At 30.9% G+C, this 22253-nt stretch overlaps 1 protein-coding gene and 1 long non-coding RNA gene across 13 annotated transcripts in view; one reads left to right on the forward strand and one right to left on the reverse strand.

Annotated features, from left to right (window-relative positions):
- The window catches only part of LOC143070160 (uncharacterized), a 43713-nt gene extending 42042 nt beyond the window's left edge, over positions 1 to 1671 (reverse strand). For both annotated transcript variants that reach the window (XR_012976522.1, XR_012976523.1), the window contains exon 1: positions 1627 to 1671. This is a non-coding gene — a long non-coding RNA (uncharacterized LOC143070160). The remainder of the gene's footprint in view (positions 1 to 1626) is intronic.
- The window catches only part of LOC143070043 (uncharacterized), a 76775-nt gene extending 58863 nt beyond the window's left edge, over positions 1 to 17912 (forward strand). For 6 of the 11 annotated variants that reach the window (XM_076244702.1, XM_076244712.1, XM_076244710.1 and 3 more), the window contains 12 exons: positions 268 to 312; positions 575 to 1030; positions 2143 to 4413; positions 4664 to 4705; positions 5402 to 5464; positions 6157 to 6438; positions 7732 to 7836; positions 8668 to 8823; positions 9787 to 9990; positions 12867 to 12962; positions 14605 to 14717; positions 15958 to 17912. In XM_076244702.1, coding sequence (XP_076100817.1) covers positions 268 to 312; positions 575 to 1030; positions 2143 to 4413; positions 4664 to 4705; positions 5402 to 5464; positions 6157 to 6438; positions 7732 to 7836; positions 8668 to 8823; positions 9787 to 9990; positions 12867 to 12962; positions 14605 to 14703 — 3819 coding nt within the window. In that variant the 3' untranslated portion in view covers positions 14704 to 14717; positions 15958 to 17912. The remainder of the gene's footprint in view (positions 1 to 267; positions 313 to 574; positions 1031 to 2142; positions 4414 to 4663; positions 4706 to 5401; positions 5465 to 6156; positions 6439 to 7731; positions 7837 to 8667; positions 8824 to 9786; positions 9991 to 12866; positions 12963 to 14604; positions 14718 to 15957) is intronic. The other 5 variants (XM_076244703.1, XM_076244704.1, XM_076244705.1 and 2 more) reach the window with 5 other exon arrangements.
- Positions 17913 to 22253: the final 4341 nt, after the last annotated feature.

The raw sequence follows: 22253 nt of genomic DNA on the forward strand, positions 1-22253 counted from the left end.
GCATTAGCTGCAACAAATATAAATTCTTAGCTGATCATATCTCATTTTTTTATTGAATATCGTATTATCTAGGGAAAATGTGATATATTTTAATGAGTATTTATAATGCAGCAATTATTATTTTCTTGTGTAATGTAATTTTACAACATGCTTTCATCAAGGTTAATTAAATTACAAAGCATAGTTACAATTGTATTGAAGCATGTAGTGTGATTTTAACAAAATGTTGTCTGTGCATCATATTAACATGTATTTATGTTATACCAGGGGAAGATAACTGCATTAGCACCAGATGGAGCTGATTCAAGAAAGGTTAAAATTCATTTATTCCCATATTATATCAAGCATAATAGTCCAGTAATTTCCTTTTTGTTTGATGGAACTCATTTTATTATTTCAATTTTAATTTTCTGTGCAATTTTGAAAACATCAATTATAATTTATATTTTGTCATTATTTAAAACCATTTTTTTTTTCTCAAATACTTTTACATCAAGTTAAAAAAAATACATAGAAAGCTATATATTTTTCTTTAAACCTGATTTTGTAATTTCAAGAATAATTTTCAAAACAGGATTTAGATCAACAGCCAAAGGCTGAGACGACAATTGATGATTCTTATAACAATATGGGTACTGGGCCTGGTATTGGCATTGTAGCCCCGTTGGTATCAGAAAAACAAAGGTCTGTTGCCTCCCCTGAAACTGACATAGATGATGATGATGCTGAAAGAAGGAAGAGAGAGAATGATAATAAATTAAATAGAGATGATGATCTTAAAATGAATAGAGATGATGATCCTAAATTGGATAGAGGTGATGGTCATAGAAAGTCAGATAAATTTGATGACGACAAAAAGAAGGGTGACAAATCTAAAAGAAAAGAGTCTGACAAATCTAAAGACAAGAAATCTGGTTTCTTCGGACGACTCAGGTCTTCAAAGGACAAAGATTCCAAGAAAGGAAAGGGGAAGGAAACTGACATTGATTCTGCTCCTGGAAGTCCAACCAGCCCTGATTCAGCATATCAGGTTAAAAACACACCTGCTTGCTTCAAATTGTATTAGGGCAATGCATATGTATGTGCTATATGCTTAAAACCATTTTATTTAAATAATTTTGACATGTATTTTTTATATTCATAAAAATCTATAATTTTAATTTCTAAAACTTTTTTCATAAGATATAGCTTCTAGCAATATATATAGATATATAGATATATATGGTAATTCTCTTTTCAATATTCTATATTACATTTTGCATTGTAGAATAGTTGATGCCATGTTGCTTTTATTGTTGGGGAAATTAGTTTTTGTAAATGCCTTTGCTTTTATAAAGATGTTCTAAAACTTTTGCAATTGTTTAATTGTTTCTATCAATGTTGGTGACTTCCTGATACATTATATTGAGTGTATTAAGATTTGAAAGTATTATCTATTTTGACTTCCCCTACTTGACTAGCTTGTATTTGAAGTGTGCTTAGCAGGGAACTCGGTGTATTATAAGTCCTATAGATTTGCTTCTTCAGTAGAAAAGTACATTTCAAAATAGAAATAATTGTTATGAGCATTTTGTTAATTTTTTTTATAGATTTTAATTATAGAAATAAGCATGTTTTAATACTTACAGTTTTTGGCATGATCTTACTTCCTTTGACAAAGTACAACAATGGTGACAAGATAACGTGTTTCCTGAAATATCACAAAGTACTTTTAAAAGGAAGTAATATGACAATGACTATGTATATTTTTATCATAGATTTTATGTGAAGAATTTCACAACTAATTATAGATTTGAGAGTAAGCATGACAAGCTTGAAACAGTAATGAACCTACCACTGTGGAGTTACAAAGGTAAAATTATGCATGGACACTTAAAGCAAGACGACAAATCTACTGGCTGCCAAGCAGCAAGAAATTATCTTACCATTCAGCATGGACTTCAAAGTGACACCAAAGCATGGTCTAAATTAATAGCAATTTATTATTAGATTTATCAAATGGAAAATCTATCAAAGACTCATGATCATTTGCATACTTGTAATTCAGCATGGCATGGAAATAATACTCAAGGCATGAGTTTCAACTATAATAGAACAAATGATATTAGCTGTATGGCTAATTATATCTATCTTTTTCTTTAGAAAGAGACAATTGTAAAGGAAACCAGTATAGTGGAAGAAACACAAATCAGCAATATTGTCCAACCTGCTGTTAATGAAACTTCTGAAAAAGTTAGAGAGGTAGTGATAACTGTGGTGGCTAAAGAAGAAATGAAAACAGAGATACCAGAAGTAAAAGTTGAAGAAAAAATTGTAGAAACTGTCAATAACAAAGATGCTTCTGAAAAGGTTATATATGAAGTGGATGGTTGTTGTGTAGGAAGGAACGCTAATAATGAGATTGAGGAAGTAAAAGTAGTTACTGAGGAAATAACTGCTGAAATAGAAACAAAAGACGTTGAGAAAATAATGGAGAACAAAGAAGTGGAAGAAAACTTAGCAGATTTGTCTAAGTCTGAGGAAAATAGAACTGTTGAGAGGATTATTGTAGAAGAGGAGATTGTAATAGAGGATAAGACAGTTAACAACGAAGAGGAAGTTAAAAAAGAAACCTCTAATGGTCCTTTAATTGAGACTATTGAAGATGAAGTATTTACTACAGAAGTACATAAAACCGAATCAGTTGGTCTCCCAATGATCAGTAATCACGTTGGATCAGAGACTGGTAGTTTAAGTAGCGATAGTAGTGATGACGAGGAGGTGTGTGGCTCTTATCATGTAGAATCTCCCATGGAGGAAACTCCACCTAAAGTGAAAGTAGAAACTATTGTAGAAGAGGAACAAAGTGAAAGTAGAGTTGAAGTTTTTAATTGTAATGAAACAGAAGCTATTCCAGTAAAACAAACTCAACTTGAAGTAAAAACAGAAATTAAAGTAATAGATAGTCCTGTTATATCAGTAAGAGAAAAACAAATGGAGAACGAAACAGAAATTGTGACTACAGATGAGAAAGATATAGTTGATAGTGTCAAAGTTACTGAAACAGAAACTGTATCTGAAGTAAAGCAGGACATCCAAACTGAAGTTCAGAAAGATTTATATGTATCAAATGATGTTCGGGGTGAAACACTAAATAATAAAGAGACATTGGTTGATGATAAAAAGGATGATTGTGAGAGAAAAGTGGATGAAAAAAGGGATTTTGATGTTGTAGTTTCTGAACAAAAGTGTGTATCGCCTGAGGGTAGTCAAGTTATATCACATCGTTCTGAAAGAAAGACTGAAACCATTCAAAAAGAGGTTTTAACGCATACCCGGAGAGAACTGAAGCCTGAAGAATTTGAGAAATACAAAAAAGAAATAGAAGCTGCAGACAAGAAGAATAGAATGGGATTACAAGATGAATTAGGGGAAGTTAGACAAGTCATAGAAACTGTTGTAGTTACAGATATTAAAAACGATAGTGGAAATATTGTATCAGAGGAAAGAAAAGAAAAACCTGAAATAGAAGAACCAAAGGAGGTAAAAGCACCTGTTGAATCAGATGATAAGAAAGAGGAGAGTGTCATTGAGGTCAAAGTTGTGAAATCTGAAAATACATTAGAGGAAAATGTCGAAAAGATGAAATATATTGATGAAAGCTCTGGTGATAGTGTCAGTGAAAAGGTGAAGGAACATGATGAAACACCTGAAGTTGTTAAACAGGTAGTTAACGAGGAGGCTGGGAATGACAATGTAGCTCCAAAGTTGGATAAAAAGGAGAGCATGCGATTGAAAAAAGAAGAAAAAGAAAGGAAAAAGAAGGAACTTGCTGAAGAAAAAGAAAGAAAGAAAAGAGAAATACAGGAAGAAAAGGAGAGGGTGAAAAGGGAAAAGATGGAAGAAAAAGAGAGGAAGAAGAAGGAAAAGGAAGCAGAAAAAGAAAAGAAAAAAAAGGAAAAGGAAGAGAAAAAAGCTAAGAAAAACAAAAAGACTGTGGTAGTTGTAGAACAAGGCATAGAAGAAGTACCAGATACAAATGTTGAAAAGAAAGAATCAGAAAAAGAAAAGACGGGAGTGATTGTGGAGGAAGTTGTAGAGGAACGTGTACCAACAGCTATAGCTATGGTCATGGCAAAACAGAAGGAAGACGAAAAAATGGAGGAAATAAATCTGAAAGATGAACCAGCTGAAGAGGAAACACCAAAACCAGAAGAACCAGTTGAAGAAACAAATAAAAAACAGAAAAAGCCAAAAAAAGAGAAAAAAGAAAAACAAAGTAAAAAGGAAAAGGAAAAGAAAACACCCAAAAATAAGAAAAAACATAAATCTACGGGTTGTTTTGGAGCGTCTGGTGAACTCAGTTCTGATGAAGATGAGAAAGTTGAGGAGAAACCACCTGAAGAAGTAATAGAAGAAATAGTTCAGGAGGAGGTTCTTATATTTCAATTCTTGAAAATAGTAAAAATCGTAAAATATTGTGAAAAAATGTTCATTGACAATAATTGAATTTTGTTTTGAAATAGTACTACTTTGGAAAAGGAAATAATTGATTTAACATTTTTTTATTCAAATTATTCTATGATGTAAATTAATTGTAAAGTAATTTTTTGTTTCTGTTTTCTGCATTTATTTATTTATCTGAGAAATACAGTTTATTACGTATTTGTGTATAATTATATAGGAAGTGAAACCAGTAGAAGAGGTGAAAGTCAGTCCCAAACAGGTGCTCTATCACAAGCATGACAAACGTCATACTAAAACTTGTCAATCATTACTAATAAATAGTTGTATAACAAACCTTTATTAGGGTTTTACATTGTACTAAATATTGCTCATGAGCTCACAATATACTGATTGTTTCACTAATACTTTCTTGTAAAGTTCATTGTTGATTTGATTCTTTTTCGTGACTGCACTAATTCTGTTTATAATCATTTACATACACTTTTCTGTCAATTACCCCTCCACCTTCTCATGTCCATACTTTTTGCCTGTTTGCTTTATTTCATTCCACTTACTAAAATTATATGTCTTAACATATAGTATAATGAATTAGTACCCTAGTCTTGAGTCATTTTTCCTACACTCTATGTTGCTTATACCATAATGTGTAATATGTAATATATGAACGACATGGTTCACCATATAAAATTTGTACCCATTTCTATTTATATAGAATTATCTATTTATAAAATAGACATTGTTTATTATTTTATTTTTTCATCATTGTTCAATTGTCAGTTGAAATCAGTTTAATTTGTGATAATTTTAGATAGTAGTTAAGATACTTATAATTTGATTTGTCTCCAAGGAAAGTCTGATTTAAAGTAGCTGTTATTAATTGGAAAGTAATAATACGTGAAGGATATTTAGTAAACATATTCATACATTAGGATGTAAATATAATATATTATTTCAGAAAGGGAAAGGTCTCGGTTGGGCTTTACCAGGGATGGAAGAGTTGCAGAAGAAAGGAACAAAGGTTTGAGCTCATTCTTACAAAGCATGCAGCCAGTAACTTTGTTTCTGTCAATTTGCAATTGTTTTTGTTTTGGGGTTTTGAAATTGATAATTCACTTCCTAGCATGACATTTCAAATACCAGGATTCATAGCTTTTGTTTATTTTGTGGCAGTGTTTTTTCTGCCTTTTGGATTTCATATTAGAAGGCTTTTCCCAGGGAATTTATTTCATTTTGTTATGTTGCATGTCACAGTGCATTTTTAGGGAGGTATTAAGATATAATCATAAATCATTGATCAATATTTATTTTTTTATAAAGGGTGCAGTATTATTTGACAATGAATTGTAGGGTTTTTTATCATGAAATAGTTTTATGAGAGCAATTTTGTTTTCATTTTCCGCTGTAGTAATGCTTTTCTGTGGTAGATTTTGATTTACATTGCATTTCTTGAATGGTTTATTGGAGAATTTTATATTGAATGGGTAGGTCCTATCCTTGATTTTGAATTGTATAAAAATTACATGCTTTAAAAAGATATTTGTAGTTGGTTGCTCAAAGCATGAAGTACTGATCATGCATTCGGCTGATACACAATAGATCAATAGAGATTTTATTCTGTTATTACTGATTTACTGTTTTTAGTCATTAGACAGTATTAAGTATAAATATTAGTGATAACTTTTAGTCAGTAGCTTAAAATTCATCCTGCAGCATGAAGACAAGACTAAACGACATAGTACTACCTCATCCCATTCAACACACTCTACTCACGATGACAACGCCAAAGCACCTATAGCTGACCTCACGGAAATGCAGGATCAAAATATGCAGAATTTGGAACCAGTCAGTATGAACGAAGAAAAAATGACTGAATCTGCACCAAAGAAAGTTCCAGAATCATGTGCGACAGAGGTTGAGGAAGTACGGGAAATAATTGATGTGGTAGAGAAGAAAGAAAATGTTATGACTGAAGCAGCTATTACAACTCCAGAGGTTTGGAATATGGTGCATGGGAGTGATTTGAATGTTGCCTGTTTTCCTCAGATTGCTTGTTGTTACCAGAATGATTGAATTGATTTGTTATAAAAAAGGAAATGCATGATCCTTCAGAGTGGAGTTATGTATTGTTAAATTTAGAAAAAAATGTGTCTTAATTTTGTGACCGATTTAAAAAAAAATGTTTGAATAGTGAAGTCACGTATACATTATAAATGTAAGAACTCTGTTATTTATTTGTTTGCATGTATATTGTAACACATCTTTAGGGACATACATGAAAAAAAGTGAAAATGTTCTAGTCAAAATAGGTGCTGAGAAATCTGAGAGCTCTTTCAGTACTCAGTATATATGTTTTCAGACTAGTTCAAGTACAAGACTTGACTGGTCATAAGATATGACTAGTTGTAATATAATGAATATCAAAATATTATACCAATATTTGTACATGTACCAAAAATGTTACAACTTTTTATTTTTAACAGAATATGCAAATTTTCAAATTAAAAATTTTGAACAAATGGTGCTGTTTAATTTAAAATCCAGAATATTTGATGTTCAGTATATTGCAGAAACTTATCATTACTAGAACTCTCCTACTATCCAACTATTTACTTTGCCAAATAAATCTAAAATATAAGCTTATGTACTATAAACCATCTTATATTACCCTGACCAATCTCTTGCTTGTATGTGTATTGTTAACAGTTATTGTACTCAAATATATACAGTGTATATGATAAGATGATAATTAATCTCATGAAAAAACTGTGCATATCTTTTTTGTAAATGTGTACTTTAAAAATTGCATTACATTTTACAGTTGAAAAAGCTAAAACATATTTTACAGAATAGTTGCACAGATTTATTACACAGATTTTGTAAAACATATTTGTATATCATTTATATCATTTTTACTCCAACATAAATGTTGCTAAGCATGCATAATGTTCAAATTTGTGTTTTTGCAGTCATCATGTAAGAAATAAGTAGTTTGCTTTTTAGTGCAGCTTTCTCTTTAGTCAATGCATTCTTTAATGCAGTAAGATATATGCTTCTGGGTTTACAGTTTTCCATGAATTGTTAATTGAAAATTGATAAATGAGTCACTTTCTTTTTGAATATTTTAAATGGAAATGAAGAAAAAGGTCTGTCTTGGACTGGTTATATCATGCAAGAGTTAGTATTTCTTTGGACTGATTTATTACAAAAGATCAGATAAATTAGTAATTTTGTGAAGTAAAAAGCATTACTTGTCGTCCAATAATAATGAACTACTGTGTTTTCTAGGTCGGACTTGGTATGGATGGAGATATGATCAACCGAGTTTTACCTGAGGGAGAAGGTTCTATAGATAGAAGAATGCAATTTATCCCAGTAACACCTCCAGTACAGGTTAATATTTTACTTCATGCAGTTAAAACATTTGCAAACAACTCCTCTTGAAGATATTTGTCAGTTTTTAAACTTGATGACCCAAGACTCAAGTGTTTTGTCCAGCTTTTGCAATTGATATATAAATTTCACTGATTTGACCTACTGTGGTTTTATGCATACATGTCAACCTCTGACAATGGGAAATTTGCGTGTAAAGTGGTGAAAAGGGTCTACACCGTTGAAAAAGCGTGTATTACACGCGAATATCATGTCACTTGACATGTATGGTTTTATGATTATACTATGTAGAAGAAATTGTTTAGATCTCAGCATACAGCAAACAAAAACAACATCGTAAACATTTTAAACAAAATCCTCGCGTGTAAACCGTTGAAAAAGCGTGTATTACACGCGAATATCATGTCACTTGACATGTATGGTTTTATGATTATACTATGTAGAAGAAATTGTTTAGATCTCAGCATGCAGCAAACAAAAACAACATCGTAAACATTTTAAACAAAATTTACTAAGATTTTCTACCTTAAGTAAAAACCTATCAATTGATATTTGCTAACAAGTTTTGGGAAACATTTCTAGTTCTTTCAATTATTGCTGACAACTTAAACTACTATTGATAATATCATTTTTGGAAAATGACTTTTTTTAATCTTTTAAACTTTGATATTTTATATTGACAGAGATGAACACTTCATTGTTCTTTGCAAAGCTTCTAGTGAGGCTACACAGTGAAATTTGACAATTAAAACAATTGATATAGTATTGGATTTTTGATCACAGAGTAAGCTCTCTGAAATTGTACAAATGATTTTTTTGTTTCTACTTCAGGAGACTAAAGATTCGCTGAAGGGCCATAGCAATTCAACAATGCCATTTTTCGATTCTGCGTCAGGAGATACCCTTGGCAAAAAGGTACCACCCCCAGTTCCTCCAAAAGGCATGAGGAATGGATTTTCGGAAGAAGACAGATCAATGCAAGACATGGTAAATTTTTTAATTTTTTATTAACAATTCTTTTTCTTCTACATATTTAGGTGTAAAGTTTATTTTAATTGGTGTTTCTTTATTGGAAAGGTGATGGTAGGTTATTGTATTTCAGTCTACTAATTAAACCACTATTTTAGTTGAATCAGCTAGATTCATTTTCTGATAAATCATTTTTTCCTTCCTGATGCAGATTTATATGAAATCAAAAGACCATCTTTCAGCCATTAGTAAAATCATAGAGCCGACTCCAGCGGTACTTGCCTCATAAATTTAATTTAGGAGCTAAAAACAATGAATTATTTGGGATATTAAAAAAAAAATATTTGCTTCTATTATTTCCATTTAGAAATTAGAAAAAAATATCTGTTTTTTTATACCTACTTTTTAGGTAGATCTTTTAATGTTTATTAACACTAACCTCTGATGTATATGTTGTCTAAATATGTCAATAACATATAGAATGTTTGTCCTGTCCATGTTCTAATGTGACATCATGTCCTGTCCATGTCTTCTAATGTACACAATGTTTGTATTGTCATATGCCTGATTGGTTGTCTCTGTTTAGGTACCACAGTCAATAAACAAAATATTATAGGATGTTGTTCAATCTTTATAGGAAGACCTTCAAAATTAAATGACATTTTATAAAAAGGAATTAAATTAGTTTTACAAAATTAATGAAAGGTGTGATTTTAATCAAAGAGAGTTATTTCCCTTTGAGGAATGTTTTATTTTGCCCTGACTTTTGCTGTTGGAATGGTTTTATATTTCAGGTTTTAACGGCTAGTGTTATGCATTGTTTTTGGCTTTTACAAGTTGCATTTCTTCATGAGCATTTGTTGCCAGTGTTTAGATTAAACAATTTCTGTCTCTCTGCCGCGTACATCTGTTTATCTTCAGGTGAAGGTTCTTGCGCTGCTTCTGAAAGCTTCAAGCAGATTCCATCTTTCTGTTTTTCAGCCACCAACTATTCCTACAGAAAGTTTTACTTATGAAAATAATACGGATGACATCCCTATTTCAACGAAAAATGTTCCTTTTGTAAAGACAAAAACACAAACAGTTACATATGAAAAAGACGGTTATCCTTATGAAACGGAAGATGGAATCCTGATAAGTTCACAGTCCCATAGTACACGATCACAAACCATTGAAACTACCACAGTAAGTTCTTATAGGCAGACTGTGGTTTCTTATTTACTAACATTTCTTAATTGCTCTTTGAATGTTTATATTTTCTTTACCTATAGTATAATGGAGAATGCAATTACAAAATTAGCATGTTGGATTATGCAAACTGGAATGTTTATATATATAGAATTAAAAAAGCATCGGCATTTAAGCTTTCATTTATTTCCAGTGCCATCTGTTAGATCTTGACCAAACTTGGACGTTGCCTCTTTTGAAGCAATGACCTTGACTTCTTTAATAAAATACTTTTGGTATCTTCTATCTCTCAAAATTATAAAGTCACTAGATCATTGTTAAAGGTTAAAGTCGCTAGATCATTGTTAAAGTTAAAGGTTAAAGTCACTAGATCATTGTTAAAGGTTAAAGTCGCTAGATCATTGTTAAAGGTTAAAGTAACCATAATATAAAATGGATCATTGTTAAAGGTTAAAGTCGCTAGATCATTGTTAAAGGTTAAAGTCGCTAGATCATTGTTAAAGGTTAAAGTAACCATAATATAAAATGAAATATAAAGTACGATTTGATTATAGGCTATTAATCAAGAGTAAAATTTGGGAAGAATTTTAAATTTGTACATTTTTTCATAGACATTAAACACATGGCTTAGGCTCTATATAAAGGAGGTTTCTTAAAATATTATGTAATTTATGACTACTGTTTAATTGACATTGATTATTTTACTTAAAACCACAATTAATAGTCTTGCAGCACTGTTCATGTGTAAACTTTCATGATGTTATCTTCCAGTAAAACACCTTAAACAATTGGAACTTGCAGCAGTTCCTTTTTAGAACTATATTTATTAGCTTGAATTGTAATTTAAAAAATAAAGGCCTGAGCTTCTGCAATTTAAATCAGGCTTCAACGAAACTTTTCTAAGGTGCTCAACTTTTGAAAACTATATCTTGGAGTCCATTTGTAATGACTATCATTAAGACACTATTCTTAATATCTTGGACATTTTATATTATATTTAAAATTCAATTATGCATTTAGGTCAGCTAACAGTAGAACCTTCTCTATACCTATTTTCTTTGGCTCCTTTAAAAGTTTCTTAGAATCTGTGAAATGCATTTATGCTAGATAATGAGACTTGCAGCTTCTTTCTTTTCTTATTTTAAAAGTTAAAAAATAATTATTAAATAATGGAAACGTTAGATATTGCATATTTTTTTTTAAGGTAAAGATTGCATGAAATGCAATCAAAACCTTATGGGACTGACTTGATATCTAAATCTTCCAAGACTTATCACTAGTTTTTGATACACAAAATATAGTGCATTCATCATAACATTCTATACATCCTATCCTTGAACATTTCCAGAAATTATCAATGTAATGTATGCTCAGATATTTGAGGCACAAAATGCTGTTACACTTGTCAAGAAAATAACATTACTCTTGCAAGGTGCAGGAATATAATATCTGATCTAAAATTATAAATGATGTCATTGTTAAAGTCATCTCAATTAAAAAATTGGAGTTATCTTCCTTTGTCTAGAATTGCTGTTAAATCAACTACAACCAATGCAATATTTTATTTTACTTCCAACTGATAAATTAAAGCAATCTTTACCATTCAGTGCTTACAAGCACTTTGATTTTCTTATGTTTAATATAGTGTGTTATTTAAAGATACAAGGAAAATGTTGAATAATTATAGATTATCATTGATCATCTCAACGAGATTGATTTTTCTCGCTTGAGCTGGTACAGCGAAAGTGAGAAAAGCAATCGAGTTGAGATGACCAATGATAATCTGTTTATCGCTATTTTACCTATGACGACGTTGTCAATTTCATGTCAATTTGGTTAGCAACGCCACGTGGCCTCCTTAGTTTCTAGCGATAATTTTTCCATCTCAAGTGAGAAGCATGATATGAAAATTATCACAAAAAAAGATCAAAGGAAAAATGCACAAAATAGCGATAAATGCTATTACTTGCTCTAAAAAATAATCTTTTCTGCCATGATTGATTTGTCATGGGTAGTAAATAAGTATTGCCATGTGACAGTCATAGAGTATTGCAGAATATTGCATGAATTTCACAGAACAGTTGTTCTAAGATATTTCTGAATATACTGTATTATTGTTACATGCTTTAGTCATTTTACTTAAACTTAAATTCAATTAAAACATATAAAAAAAAAAAATGTTTAAAATTTTGAAGATCAATAACCTTATGTATTATCAATTGAAAAAGAAAAATAATTTTACGGAGGATAAGTTAGAATTAAAGTTATTTTGCATAGGATTAGTGAGAATTCAAGTTATTTTACTATAAATGCATTTACCAAATGATTTAGGTCTTGAAAATTTCCTTTTTTTTCAGATATTAGTAGCTAATTGCTTTGTATAACCATATTAGCATGCTAAATAGATATAACCCTGCCATATAATGATCTAATGAGGTTTTGTTTTATGTGAAATACTCACATTTTGAAAATTAAACTTTATTTAAAACTTTCTTGCCTTTCTACCTAACACCATTACCATCTAAAAAAATGTTTTAGTCTTGGAGTACTAAATTCAACAGATACACTTTAGTATGATTTTTAAAACAAAATTTTAATTACTAGACAGACCTCATTAAAGCAGTTACATTTTAAAAATCATTAAAAATATTTATGTTGATAACAATGTTAATATTTAATTGTCATATATATCAATTGATAGGAACTGTTATATTTATATGCCACCTATATTTGCAGTGTTTGATATTTTACCATTTCAATTTTATGTGGAAATTAACATTGAAATACAAACAATTTCCTGCTGTATATTTTAATGAGAATTTTCTTATTATATTGTGACAATATTTGTAATATGGTATATAATTTTGTTGCAGTATAAAACAGAAAAAGATGGCAAAGTAGAAACACGGGTGGAGAAAAAGGTTGTGATAACAGATGAAGGAGATGATGATGATTTAGATCATGATGATGTAAGATTTACTTTAAGGTCATATGAAACCTCAAATAAAAAAAAATGATGCACATGTTTTTTATAACAAAATGGATAGTTTGCATTATTTAACTTATGGTCATATACTTTTTTCTGAAGAAAGTTCTTTAATTTATCCACATTTAAAAGAAGTTTATTGTTTTTAACCGGATTTTTGTGACAAAAATGTCGGTTATTGATTTGGGGATGTACGTCGGGCGGGCGGCAGGGCAGTCGGGTGGCCGACAATCAAATGTTGTCCGTGCATTAACTCATGAACCATTCTACCAAAGCGTTTTAAATTTTAATATGTTGTTACTGACAACTAAATGAAGGTCAAGTTCAATAATGGCGATTTTGACTTTTACCGTTCAGGAGTTATGGTTCTTGAAAGATTGAAAAATGTTTTTTCCAGTCGTGTCCGTGCATTTACGCATGAACTGTTCTACCAAAGCTTCCCAAATTTTAATATGTTGTTACTGATGACAAAATGGAGGTCAAGTTCAATAATGACGATTTTGACTTTTACCGTTCAGGAGTTATGGTTCTTGAAAGATTGAAAAATGGTGTTTCCAGTTGTGTCCGTGCATTTTCTCATGAACCATTCAACCAAAGCTTTTGAAATTTTGATATGTTGTTACTGATGACAAAATAGAGGTCAAGTTCAATAATGACGATTTTGACTTTTACCGTTCAGGAGTTGTGGTTCTTGAAAGATCGTAAAATGGCGTTTCCATTCACTTTATTGCATTTACTCATGAACCATTCAATCTAAGCTTTTCAAATTTTAATATGTTGATACTGATGACAAAATGGAGGTCAAATTTGATATTGACGATTTTCATTTTCACCATTCATCAGTAATGGTTCTTGTGATATTACCAGGACACAAATAAATGTTAATAAATCCGGTTTGCTGTCGTTGTGACAGCCTCTTGTTTATTGCTTGCTTCCAGGGAAGCAATTCACTGACATATTTTCAGTATTCAAAGTGCCCATAACATGAACCTTCTCGTCAAAATCCGGTGATCGCAATACGCATGGGTCTGTCACTGAAATAAACTATCATCTTATTGTACATGTTATAAACACATGCTTAATATCCATGCTTTTTTGTTGATTGTTTACTATAAGATGACAATTGGTAAACTTCGGAGTCAAAACACGGCATTTATTGAGCTGCCATTTGTTAAACATAACAGACAGAGAGAAGAAAAAAAATTGACAATTGCACCATATATTTGCGTCAAAAATGATAAAATCATGCACAGAAGACTAAGTTTATGATATGTACATGCATTGGTTCAAGAATTGGATAAACATTATTTTCACCAGTCACTCGTTTCATATGACTTTTAAATACAATGTTGTCCCTGGTTTTATCAATATTACTACATGTGCTTGGGTACAGGATTTCAATACAAGTATCAATGTTTTCATAAATTATTTAAATGATGTGGTCAAACTTTTTGTAGCCCAAACTCCTTATTCAAATGCAAGATATTTAAAAAAAATGGGATTAAAATGTACTGTATCATGTATGTATTTTATACACATTGTTTTACAGGTGATGCTATACTTTTAATTTCTTAGTGGGTTTTTTTCTGACGATAAACTGATGTTTTAATATTATTTCATTTTAGCTCTTAGCAGAAGCTATCCGTTCTGTAACAGAAATGAATCCAGATTTGTCAGTAGAAAGAATAGAATGCATGAGACAGATTGAAGAAGTGGAAAAATAGAAACATTATCATTGGTATGTAAGTTATTTACTCAATATCTGTTGATAATAGACAATAGTTTTGATAACTTTTTTAAATGGAGTTAAGTCCCTTGAAAATGTAAATTCTATATAAAATTGCAATGTTAGTGCTCACAAGTGAATAAACCTTTCAAGATATTTTGTAAATGAATCATAGATCAAGCAATATCTTGGACCAGTTAGAAAATCAGTACTAATCCACTAAGGAGTTAATCCCCTTGGAAATCTAGATTATATGCTAATTGCATTGTAAGAACATTTGCAACTAAATTTATATAGGATTGTTATGAAATTTTCATCAAAGGTTTATATCAGCAATGTTATGGAAAAGTTTGAAAATCTGTGCTAATCAAGTAATTTTACAGTAGTAATGTCTCTTTGAAATGTAATATTTATTGAACATTGCATTGTAAGCACTCTCTCACCTATATTTATTTACAATAACTCCTGTTTTGTATATACCATCTTCTGAAAATAAAATCTCAAGTAGTATACCTTGCTGTTGGTGGATCAATGTTTACAAAAGCCTTTGTTTGGGAAAGCATTTCTTTTGATAATTATACATAGAACATACTTTTACTTCAATGTTTATAAAAGCTATATTTTGGAAAGCCTTTCTATTGAAGAAATTACATAATACAGATATTTACCTAAATGCCTATAAAAGCTGTATTTTGGGAAGCCTTTCTATTAAAGATCTTTGAAAGGACATACATTTACCTCAATGTTTATAAAATCTATATTTGAGTAAGCCTTTCTATTAAAGATCTTTGAAAGGACATACATTAACCTCAATGTTTATAAAAGCTATATTTTAGTAAGCCTTTCTATTAAAGATCTTTGAAAGGACATACATTTACCTCAATGTTTATAAAATCTATATTTGAGTAAGCCTTTCTATTAAAGATCTTTGAAAGGACATACATTTACCTCAATGTTTATAAAAGCTATATTTTAGTAAGCCTTTCTATTAAAGATCTTTGAAAGGACATACATTTACCTCAATGTTTATAAAATCTATATTTGAGTAAGCCTTTCTATTAAACATCTTTGAAAGGACATACATTTACCTCAATGTTTATAAAATCTATATTTTAGTAAGCCTTTCTATTAAGGATCTTTGAAAGGACATACATTTACCTCAATGTTTATAAAATCTATATTTTAGTAAGCCTTTCTATTAAAGATCTTTGAAGGGACATACATTTACTCAATGTTTATGTTTATATTTTAGGTTTCAAGTGTTGAAAGGAGTGCTTCAGAAGAGACAGATGATCTTTTAGTGCCTAAAGACTTGTTTTATTGCTCTTTATAAAGACGTTGGCCTGTTATATTGTACTGATGGTACTAAACCACAGCGCCAGACTGGTTTAGAAAGAATATCGTAAAATGTGATAACAACCTTCCCCTCCCCAAACTAATTATAATCAGTTAGTGTTATTTTAATGGGTATTCCAAACTATAAGCAGTTTTACATTTTGATTTGATTGTTTGATATTTTCATTTGATGAGTATACATGGACTGTCATAAGTGTAGTTGTTTATATAAACTGCCTTCTGTAGCTTAGAATTCTCTTCATTTCTTTATGAATAGTGTGGTTTCTGGGGGATAATTCAGGATTGTTATATACATTTTTTTTCATAATAACATTCATTTGTTTATTTTCTTCTAATCCAGTCTGGTTTTAAATGCAATAATTTATATGTGAAAGTGTTTAGTTTTATTGTTTTAGCATCATTATAGATAAATCATGACATATTTTGTATAGCTCATCAATTGTAAAGAAAAATCCATTTTTATCATGCATTTGTTTTATATATGTTAGTCCATTTATTTTTTATCTTTCGTTGATCAACACATTTGTGAAGAAGACATATATGATGATACTTTTAAGAAATGAGGTTCTGAACCTGAATATTCATTAGTTTACATTTATCCATGAAGCAAAGGTCATTTAGGTTTGAAATAATTTATTTTTTAAATTTTAAAAGAAAATTGAGAACTTTTTATTTTTTGTTGTTAAATTTATTTAGAAAAATGAGGATTTTTATAATTAAACACAAAATTGTGATGATAATAGGGATGAGAGACCACTGAAAATGGAATTAATAATGAAATAATAATACATGATAAAACATTAAAATATTACACATAGATATATTGTTACTGAATATATCATTTTATAGTTTTTATTAAATTCTAATTTTTTACAAAAAAAGTGCATTTTCTTATCTGTTTTATAAATTCTATATGAAAATGCTTATTTTATTTATGAATTAATGTTGTGTGGGAGGCAGCCGGTACACAGTTGATTATTATTATACAAATAAATTTGTTCTTTTTGTATAAAAATGTAGTTATAACAAATTTTTATGAATTTGTAAATTTGTCTTTGGTCAAAAAATATTTCTTTTTTTACTACAAGAAATTATTTGACCAAGTAAATTGACAAATCTATTTATATAGACTATTTTATGTTGCATTTTGCTCAATGCTTGTTTCACTTCGACTTGCTTTATGTTTTAAAATAGATGTAGCATAGATTTTGAAGCTTGAAAACAGATAAAGCCTTCTATCTTGCTGTCTTTGTAGGTGATAAGTCTGCGCCATTCTTTTGATCTCCTAAAAATTTGTTTTTTATGAAATTTTGTCAAGATTTAATTTTAAATCATTGAATCTAATACAGGTTATCCTGAAGCAGTCTGTATTCTTTTTGTTATGGGAAAAGTGGGGACTAATTTTACTCATTACATTTTGTTTTTACATAAAAGAGTATATTTCACAAATAACATTTAACAATGTATTTCTTCAGTAGCAGAATGACAAATTTTCAAACCCATGTCATCATTGAGTTATTGTTTATAAAATCACATCAAAATACTTTTGCTATTTTTTTTATGTTTCATAAAATGCGTGGATACTATACTAAAAAAAGTTACAGTAATTGATATTTTTGATACATGGTAACGAGTAATCTCAGATTTTAATCATTATCAGTGTGATGAAATGAAAGTCATTCTGCTAAACTGTCCTTACATAAACTTTCTGTAGTTGTCACACATTTTATGGTTGTTTTAATTGTAGCCTTGAAAAGGCATTATTTATTTTGTCTGTTTCCCACATATTATAGCAGCTGTTCAGAACATCATTTTATTCTTAAAAGCATATTAATAAATTTTTAAATGACACTTGGATTTTCATTGCGCCTTATGAATTCAAGAAGTTTGTTCAATATAATTGTCACTTCAATGTGAATTCAAATGACATCTAGTGATAATAAATGACTTGAACAGTTTTGATACAAGTAATTGCAAACCAGATTTTACTGTGAAGCACATATTACCCTAGCATAATAGAAAGAAAGTATCCATGACTAAAAATCAGTTTATGCACTACAAAAAAACACATAAAGCAATGTGCAGGGAACTCTTCTTCATCTCAAAATGTAGTGAGGCCTTCAAGTTGAAGCAACAACACCAAAAAAACTTGCACCTCACTGCAAGTTTTAGACAGCCCTAAGAACCTATTTGAGCAGAATTCTTTGCAAACTGACAATCATACAACATTTGTTAATTAAAGACCAAAGAAATGGAGTAGCATCCATAAAATAAATCTGGCAAAAAAATCAAATATGTACTGTCATAATTTTAACCTAACAATCACAATGTAGTTTGCCAAAAAGTACATACATTTAGACAACTAATGTGGATTCACTTATTTTTGTGGGTACCAATTTTCGTGAATAAAGGAAAACTTGCATGTTCTTTGATATTTAATTTCGTCTTTTTGCCAAGGTCTGCATACAAGCCTATAGAAAATTTGACATTTGCTGAATATTTAATTTCGTGGTTTACTTGTTCCCACGAAATCCACGAAAATTGGTATCCAAAGAATGATAATGAATCCACAGTATGTGTCTGATAGTTGTCATTCTCATCTTTTTCCTGATCAGTTCATGTGATCTAGGTTCAATGAAGCAAGTACCATTCATAACACAATCTACCATAGTTATGCGGTGGATTCCACTTTACTTGAGCCTCAGTTTGCTTAAACCTGAAGTTTCATTTTAACCAAAACAGACAAATTGAGTTTTAAAGTTAGTCACACAGAATAGAGTCCAACCTCCTTTTGTTGAAATTGTAGTGTCAGAAACTGATAAATCTCAAATTTTGTCAAGTCACCATAAATGTCCAGTTTGTTCAATGTTTTTTCTGAGAAAATCTTGGTGAGATTTCGAAAAATATGTATCCTTGGAGAATAAATGTACAAAAATTATCCTAAGGCTGAACTAGAGGCTCTTAAGAGCCTGTGTCGCTCTGACACCTTGGTTTATGTGCATATTAGACAAAGGACACAGATGGATTCACGACAAAATTGTGTTTTGGTGATGGTGATGTGTTTGTAGATCTTACTTTACTGAACATTCTCACTTCTTACAATTATCTCAATTTATAATGAACTTGGCCAATTAGTTAGAGGAAACTTTTGGTAATATTTACAAAATTATTAAAAATTGACTATAAAGGGCAATAACTCCTTAAGGGGTCAACTGACCTTTTTGGTCATGCTGACTAATTTGTGGATCTTACTTTGCTGAACATTATTGCTGTTTACAGTTTATATCTATCTATAATAATATTTAAGATAATAACCAAAAACAGCAAAATTTCCTTAAAAATTACCAATTCAGAGGCAGCAACCCAACAACTGGTTGTCCGATTCATCTGCAAATTTCATATATAAAGCAGATAGATCTTGACTAAGCCAAAATCTACATTTTACCCCTATGTTCTATTTTTAACCATTGCAGCCATCTTGATTGGTTGACAGGGTCACCACACACATTTTTTAAACAAGATACATCAATGATGATTATGGCCAAGTATGGTTAAGTTTGGTCCAGTAGTTTTAGAGGAGAAGATTGTTGTAAAAGATTGCGAAAAAAATTGGTAAAAAATTACTATAAAGGGCAATAACTCCCTAAGGGGTCAACTGACTATTTTAGTCGTATTAACTTATTTGTAGATCTTACTTTGCTGAACATTATTGCTGTTTACACATTATCTCTATCTATAATAATATTCAAGATAATAGCCAAAAAACGGTATAATTTCCATAAAATTGCCAATTCAGGGGCAGCAACCCAACAACCGGTTGTCTGATTTGTCTGAAAATTTTAGGGCAGACAAACAATTTCACCCCATTTCAGATTTGCTCTAAATGCTTTGGTTTCAGAGTTATAAGTCAAAATCTACATTTTACCCTAATGTTCTATTTTTAGCCATGGCGGCCATCTGGTTGGCTGGCCGGGTCACGTCACACATTTTTTGAAGGCTAGATACCCCAATGATGATTGTGGCCAAGTTTTATTTAATTTAGCCCAGTAGTTACAGAGGAGAAGATTTTTGTAAAAGTTAACGACGGACGACGACGGACGACGGACGCAAAGTGATGAGAAAAGCTCACTTGGCCTTTCGGGCCAGGTGAGCTAAAAAAGCAGAAAATTTGAACAAATTTGAAAAGAGATTTTTGCTGTTTAACAAGGGCATTAGTGTGTCTGTCACTTGTCATCTCTGTCAATCTATTTTCCACAATAACTTAAGTTACAATTGACATCCTGTTTGAATGCAATGTACATTGTCATAAAACAAAGGCTGGTAACTTTTTAAGGGTATTTTGGTTGTCTAACATTCTCACAAAGAAAAGGATCTAAACGGTCCACACCAGTTTTAATGCTAAATCTGATGTACAGCATTTTATTTTTGTCACAAAATGTGAGACATGCAGATTCTAAGGGACGACATCAAAAGATCAATGTAAGATAAAAAAAACTTAATTCAAATAGTTTGGGGGGTTGGACTGCTGCAAGATTTGGTTATCCGACATTGATTTTTACATATATCCATATGGGTCAATCAATTTTTCCCAAATTAAGTTAATAGGGGGTTAGGGGGGTCAGTGAAAAAACTATTTAAATTAAGTTTTTTATCCTTCGTTGAACTTTTGATGTCGTCCCTAATAAAGTGGTGGTATTATCTTTTTGTACAAGCTTATATTTCTGAAGGTAAAATACGTGCATATTTATACCCCCACTGTAGCGGAAGAGGCAGAGGCGGATTTAGGGGGGTGGGGCCTGGCCCCCCTTTTTTTGGGAACAAAAATGGTTGCTTATATAAGGAATCACTGAAGCGTGAATAGAGCGGGGCCCCCTCTTAGGCAGTCAGTGGGCCCCCACTTATGAAAATTTCTGAATCCGCCACTGGGAGGCATTAAGTTTTACCCTTGTCCGTTATGCCAAAGTTGGTTTCCGTTCTCTAACTTTACTTTGCCTCAATTAAATGTTATGAAACCTATACATAATGCTTATTTCCGCAAAAAAACAGATCAAGTTTGAATTTGTGTGGCATCAACCATTATATGGGTCAAAGTACGGTCTTCAACACAGAGACTTGGCTCACACAGAACAGCAAGCTATAAAAGGCCCAAATATGAATAGTGTTAACCCAACAGTCAAATCCAAATAAAAAACGAGAAACACTTATGAACCACATCAACAAACGACAACCACTGAACATAAGGTTAGATGTGCCAAAGGAACATCACCATTTGAAAAAGGAAAATTAACAATAGGAAATGAAAATCATAAAAAAACAATCTTAAATTTTAGTGGAGAATTTCCCATGTAAACCTGAAATATTTAAATCTAGGAAAGGACAGTTATTACAGTTTATATTTGATTTATTTTAAAGTGAGTTACTTTGGGTAAATTTCGGCAGTACATGTTGTTGAATTTATCAATTAGACGGGTCTTTTACTGAGTTTGGTCATAAACTGTGATTCAGTACAATAACAAGTCGACCATTAAAGGGGTGCAATTGATATGCCAATGCGAATACACGAAACTGTCGACGGAATGTATTACAACAATGTACATAAATAGTATCAAGGAGAAAGTTAATTGCTTCAATCAACACATCATCGCTCCAGTAAGAATACCTATCATATTTACATTTGGTATTAGAGAAAAGGCCTACACCTGTCCTAAGTTAGGAATCTGATGTTCAGAAGTTGTCGTTTGTTGATGTGGTTCCTAAGTGATTTTCGTTTTTCGTTTTTTTTTCTATATAGATCAGACCGTTGTTTTTCCCGTTTGAATGTTTTTACACTAGCCATTTCTGTGGCCCTTTATAACTTGCTGTTCGGTGTGAGCCAGGGCTCCGTGTTGAAGACCACACTTTGACATATAAAGGTTTACTTTTATAAATTGTGACGTGGATAGAGAGTTGTCTGGTTGGCACCCATCATTTTATATCTATTTAGATGAGTTGCATTAAATACATTTGCATTCAGATTTATTAAACGAATTTTTAATCAAATAGTAAAAATTGTGTTTGAGAAGATTGTGTGGAAGTGCAGTGTAAAGAATTGAAAAGTCACAACTGTCAACAGAACCAAATGGACCATCAAAAGAACGTAATTTATCTAACACATCCAGCGAATTTTGTATACTAGTACTCAAAAAGTAGTTA

Source organism: Mytilus galloprovincialis, chromosome 1, assembly GCF_965363235.1.
Source record: "Mytilus galloprovincialis chromosome 1, xbMytGall1.hap1.1, whole genome shotgun sequence".
Taxonomy (NCBI): Eukaryota; Metazoa; Mollusca; class Bivalvia; order Mytilida; family Mytilidae; genus Mytilus; species Mytilus galloprovincialis.